The sequence below is a fragment of the Colobus angolensis genome, unplaced genomic scaffold (genome assembly GCF_000951035.1).
Source record: "Colobus angolensis palliatus isolate OR3802 unplaced genomic scaffold, Cang.pa_1.0 Scaffold185, whole genome shotgun sequence".
Taxonomy (NCBI): Eukaryota; Metazoa; Chordata; class Mammalia; order Primates; family Cercopithecidae; genus Colobus; species Colobus angolensis.
Genome location: NW_012114988.1, coordinates 3,684,661 through 3,690,794, shown reverse-complemented (window position 1 = coordinate 3,690,794; position 6,134 = coordinate 3,684,661). Strand labels below are relative to the sequence as shown.

Genomic DNA, 6,134 nt, shown 5'->3' with positions numbered 1-6,134 from the left:
GCTGGAAGCAGCGGCTCAGGGCAGGCAGGATGGCACTGAGTTGGGAGTCCGTGATCCCACAGTCCTCTAAGTCCAGGGTCTGCAGGATGGCCTCAACTTGCTCTAGCAGAACTGGCAATATGCAGGTGCAGATATGACAAAGAATAGCCATGACCTTCATATCACCCCCAGCTGGTGCAGAATAGAATCCTTTCTCTCCATAATACCAGGCTACTCATCTTGTGTGGCAACAAAATATATGGTCTACTTCACAAGGAAAGAGACTCTTAAAAAAAAAAGGATTTTTATTATGAAAAGAGCAAAGCAGTGGGAATAGATGTGAGATTATTCAGGGAGGTAAAGGAAGACAAAAGTTTTGAAAGGAAAAATGAGGAGAACTATATAAATTGTTTTGACAGACTCATTCTTGGTCATAAGTATCATAACCAAGAGCAATGTTGGAAAGATTCCTCCTGCACGTCCTCAGTAACCCCCAACATGTTTAACAAGTCTTGGTTCACTCCCAAGATCCCAGTAAAACACAGAGCTAAACCCTAAGAAGCCTCCACCCTCCCTTCCCTTTGTAATTTTGACATCAATTTATTACAGGATCATCAGGTTCCTGTGCCTGCAGCACAGAAGCATACCAACATTCTGAGACAGCAGGGTTTGTAGCAGAGAGTTTAATGATCACAGGGTGGCTAAATGAAAAGCTGGGAGGAGACCCTTAAATTCATCTCCCCAAGAAGTACTGAGAGTTTTCAGGGGATCGTGGACAGCAAGGGGCTGGAAAGTTGGTGCAGTTTGGTGGCAGTAAGAGGTATGAAGTCATCAGGATGTCGAAACTGCATTGTTTGGTGAGTTGGTGCCTTGCAGGGCCCTTCAGATGAGCTGGCATCAGTAGTTTCTCTGACATGCAGAACCTGAAAGAATATGTCAAATGAAAAAGAATGTCTTACAATGCTTAAATTGTTGTCTGCAGGGCAGTTAAAGGGAACTGTAATCTAAGGACTACATGATTTTGGGACAGTAGGCTGCCAGCAACCATGAGGAAGCAGATCGGAGAGCAAGCTGACCTCATGATGAGTGCTGAATGCCCTGCAAGCTTGGTTTATTTTTGTTTCTCCCCCTCCCTTCTTCACTGATTAAATCTATAAAGTTTAAAGGTAAGGTTTCAATTTCTTCCAGAGAAGCCTTAACCTAAGCCCTGAGACCACTCACGCCCTCAGTGACACCTCTCTTCCACCAGCATGAGTAAATATAAAACCCACACGACCATTCGATACATGGAGTTTTTTCTCCGACTTTGTAGGGATGACTCCTCTGTTTGTATAAAGCTATTTTAACTATAAAACATTTTTATAATTTTGATGTGGCCAAAGATTTCCCAACAACATGACTTTCAGATTTTATTTTTCTGTCTAATATTTGGAACAGATCAAACCCTTCCCTGCCTCAAACTCAGGACAATGCAGGTCATATATTAGTAAAATTCCATCAGTGTTTGTGGAGTTCAAGAATGAATGAATGAATGAATCCTTTTTTTTTCCCCCCCGACAAAGTCTCCCTCTGTCACCCAGAATGGAGTGCAATGGTGCAATCTTGGCTCATTGCAACCGTTGCCTCCTGGGTTCAAGCAATTCTCCAGCCTCAGCCTCCTGAGTAGCTGGATTACAAGTACACACCATCATCCCCGGCTAATTTTTGGATTATTGTAGAGATGGGATTTCACTATGTTGGCCTGGCTGGTCTTGAACGCCTGACCTCAGGTGATCCACCCAACTTGGCCTTCCAAAGTGCTGGAAATACAGGTGTGAGCCTCCTCGCCCAGCCTTTAATGGATGAATTCTTGACTTCCACCCTATCCCTAATACTGTCAATTTCTTGATTCATGAACTTAATATGGATATCTGATATGAATGGATATCTGCTTCAATTCATTAATTTGGGGAGAGCCAAAAACCCAGTCAGGATTAATTGGGTGGAGCTTCAGAAATGCAATCAGATATCACTTTTTGATTGGAATCTAGCAGTGCATACATGGTGGGGCGTGGGTGGCAGTTGTAATTAGAAAGGTCAATAAAAGCTTTTAAAGACTTACAGGAGAGACCCAAAATCTTCAAGCCTGGAGTTACTGCTCGGTTCTTCCTGAGGTCTGAGCACCCGGCAAACGGAGTCCAGATCTGGTAAGTCACTCATTTCTGTAAGGACACTCCCGTCTGACCTACAGTCAGCTGGTGTTGGCTGGTGACAGTACAGCCAACGATGGCACAGAGCTCTGTCTTTTTTTTTTTTTATATGAACAATTTGAAACTTTGACATTTTTCCTCTAAATGTAGTTTTGTCTTTATTTCAAAAAATTGGATGGTGCTTAGGTTTACATCATTTCAAAATTCTTGATGGGAGTAGTGAGTCATGCCTGTAACCCCAACACTTTGGGAGGCCAAGGCAGGAGGATCATCTCCATCTGTTGCCAAGGCTGGAGTGCAGTGGTACGATCTCGACTCACTGCAACTTCTGCCTCCCAGCCTCAAGCAATTCTTCTGCCTCAGCCTCCCAGTAGCTGGTATTACATCCGTCTGCCACCATGACTCACCAGGTTTTGTATTTTTAGTAGAGGTAGGGTTTCACTATGCTGGCCAGGTTTCTCTTGAACTCCTAAACTTGGCCTCCCAAAGTGCTAGAATTACAGCCATGAGCCACAGTGCTCGGCCTCTATAATACATATTTTTTTGTTAATTAGCCGGGCATGGTAGCATGCATCTGTATTCCCAGCTATTTGGGTTGCTGACCTGGGAGTATCACTTGAGCCCAGAAGATAGAGGCTGCAGTGAGCCATACTCACACCACTGCTGTACTCCAGCCTGGGCAACAGAGTGACACATTGTCAAAAAAAAAAAAAAAAAAAAAAAAAGGTGGGAGCATTGAGGACAGAAAACAGCTGACTGATGTCCTGGATGTGGAGTGAAAGCTCAGGTCGGGGTGGGTCCTTGTTCATTCTGAGCTTTTCCCCCGTGTTACTCACAGGAGGTGGAAACTTCAAGTGCTGGATTTGCGGGATGTTGATGAGAATTTCTGGACCATATGGTCTGGAGCCTGGGCCCTGTCCTGCTCCCCAGAGGCCATGAGTAAGAGGCAGACAGTGGAGGACTGTCTGAGGACGGGAGAGCGCCAGCCCTTGAAGGTGTTCATAGACCTCTGCCTAAAGGACAGTACGCTGGACGAATGCCTGAGCTACCTCTGTGGGTGGGTCCACTACAGAAGAGGTCTAGTGCACCTGTGTTGTAGTAAGGTGCAGAATTACTCAATGCCCACTTCAAGTTTCAGAAATCTATTGGAAAGGATATACCCAGACAGTATCCAGGAGTTGAAAGTCAAGAGAAAGTGTTCTCTGAATCAAACAAGAAAGTTTGCCCCTCACCTGAGCCGGATGAGCAATCTTCACAAACTCTTTTTAGCCTTCGGTTATGAGCGTGAGTTGTATGTGAGCGGCCAATGGCAGTTCATTCCTGACTTGGACTCTCCATTCCTCTGCCTGTCCTACCCCCAGATGCTTTATATAAGAAAGGTCACCAATATCAAAGAGCACCTGGAGCACCTGCTCAGGTAAGAAAGGATGGTGAGCTTTCTCTGCAGACCATACCACAGACTTTTGTTCTTTTTCACAGTAAACGCTAGTGGGCATCTACTGTGTGCCAGTCACTGGTGACGTCACAGGGAATGGGAGGCTAGAATGTCAATGCATTATGCTCTTCAGTGCTCTATATCCTGAAGTGGGTATCACAAGACCGCTCAAATAAGGGCAGAGGGATGGCCTGGGGTTGATGCTACAGGGAGAGACATGTAGGGAGCTAGTTAGTTGGGGGTTCAGATCTAGTGAGGGTGCACTTGTGAATTCCTTGTTAGGAAGTGTGTTTAAAGTGAATATGATGGAAACGTATTCTTCATACAGAGGAGGGTATGAAAGAAGGGAAAGTACGGCTGGGCACAGTGTCTCATGCCTGTGATCCCAGCACTTTGGAAGGCTGAGGCAGGCAGATCATGAGGTCAGGGCTTCGAGACCAGCCTGGCCAACAAAGGGCTTGTATTTTGTGGGGCATGGTGACGGGCACCTGTAATCCCAGCTACTTGGGAGGCTGAGGCAAGGGAAGTGGGGGTTTCAGTGAGCTGAGATTGTCCCACTGCACTCCAGCCCAGGTTACAGTGTGAGACTCCATCTCAAAAAAAAAAGGGAAAGTGCATCAAACCTGTGTATTTCACAGTAGAAGCTGTCCTCAGCAGCTTAGTAAACACCAATGACCCTGTCTCTAATTCCCTGCCTGTAAAAGGTTGTTTGGAACCCCAGGAGAGGTAATTGATAAGGGAAGTGCATGCTTCTGGGATGGAGGGTGAGGGAGCAGGTCTCAGATGGTATCAGTCACACAAGCAAGGGTGAAAGGACTGAGCCTAAAGTGGAGCTGCCCCTGAATAATCTGAGTCTTCATCAGGCAGCACCTTGCACGCGGACCATCATCTGATGATGGGAACAAACTTGTGTTTGGGTGAAACAGGCTTCCCCATTGCAGGTTAACATAACACCTGTGCTGTAGTAAGGTGCAGAATTGCTCAATACCCACTTCAAGTTTACCATTGACATTATTTCCCACCCCCCTCCGCTAACTGGCACCGTTGCCCATAACTAACTTCTTGCTCTCCCCAGGTACCTCAAGAACCCCTTGCGGGCCTTTACATTCTGTCATGCTTACCTAGCTGATCAGGACATGGAGTGTCTGTCTCAGTACCCAAGCCTCAGTCAGCTAAAGGAGCTGCGTCTGATTCATATCCTAATGTGGACCACCAATCTTGAGCCCCTTGGAGCTCTGCTAGAGAAAGTTGCTGCTACTCTCGAGATCCTTATCTTAGAGGACTGTCAGATCCAGGACCCCCAACTCAGGTTCCTCCTGCCTGCCCTGAGCCGCTGCTCCCAGCTCACCACCTTCTACTTTCGCGGAAATGAGACCTCCACGAATGCTCTGAAAGACCTGCTGCGTCACACAGGCGGGCTGAGCAAGTTAGGCCTGGAGCTGTATCCTGCACCTCTGGAGAGTCTTGACAACAGCGGTCATGTCAACTGGGAGATCCTCGCCCCAATTCGGACTGAGCTGATGCGGATGCTCAGGGAAGTCAGGCAGCCCAAGAGGGTCTTCTTTGGTCCCGTCCCCTGCCCTTCCTGTGGCTCATGGCCATCTGAGAAAGTAGACTTCCATCTTTGCTCCTAGGGAAGGCCTGGTTAGTAGGGTGGATAAGCTTTCTTCTTTACACTTGGGAACTAAAATATTGTACATGGGTGCATTTTTTTTTCTTTTTTTGGAGACAGAGTCTCGCTCTGTCCCTCAGGCTGAAGTGCAGTGGCATAATCTCAGCTCACTGCAAGCTCCACCTCCCGGGTTCTAGTGATTCTCCTGCCTCAACTTCCCTAGTAGCTGGTGTTAGGGGTGTGTGCCTCCACACCCGGCTAATTTTTGTATTTTTTTAGTAGAGGCAGGGTTTCACAATGTTGGCAGAGGCTGGCCTCAAACTCCTGACCTTAAGTGATCTGACTGCTTTGGCCTTCCACCGTGCCGGGATTACAGGTATGGGCATCCAGGCCCAGTCATGCGTTTCTTTCTTTTTTTTTTTTTTTTGAGATAGAGTCTCGCTCTGTCGCCCAGGTTGGAGTGCAGTGGGGCCAGATCTCAGCTCACTGCAAGCTCCACCTCCCAGGTTTACGCCATTCTCCTGCCTCAGCCTGCCGAGTAGCTGGGACTACAGGCGCCTGCCACCTCGCCCAGCTAGTATTTTTTTTTTGTATTTTTAGTAGAGACGGGGTTTCACAGTGTTAGCCAGGATGGTCTTGATCTCCTGACCTCGTGATTTGCCCTTCTCGGCCTCCCAAAGTGCTGGGATTACAGGCTTGAGCCACCGCGCCTGGCCCAGGCATTTCTTAAAGGAAGCACAGAGCCGTGTGTCTCAGGCACATGCTCACTGTGAGTGGAAAAACAAAGGTGACTCAGCCGGGGGCAGGACTGGGTGAAAACGCTGACTTGGCATCAATGAGGCCTTCAGGGACCTGTTTTCTAGACTCAGAAACAGAACCTGAAGTTCTAGAGTGATGCAGGAGTTACCCCCGCAAGGAT

General features: G+C 47.4%; 1 protein-coding gene across 1 annotated transcript in view; it reads left to right on the top strand.

The window, feature by feature from the left end:
- The window catches only part of LOC105510256 (PRAME family member 17-like), a 9,018-nt gene extending 3,660 nt beyond the window's left edge, over window positions 1-5,358 (top strand). Inside the window, exons 3-4 of the mRNA XM_011939936.1 lie at window positions 3,007-3,585; window positions 4,679-5,358. Of these exons, the coding sequence (XP_011795326.1) occupies window positions 3,007-3,585; window positions 4,679-5,237 (1,138 nt within the window). The 3' untranslated portion in view covers window positions 5,238-5,358. The remainder of the gene's footprint in view (window positions 1-3,006; window positions 3,586-4,678) is intronic.
- The last annotated feature ends 776 nt before the right edge of the window (window positions 5,359-6,134 follow it).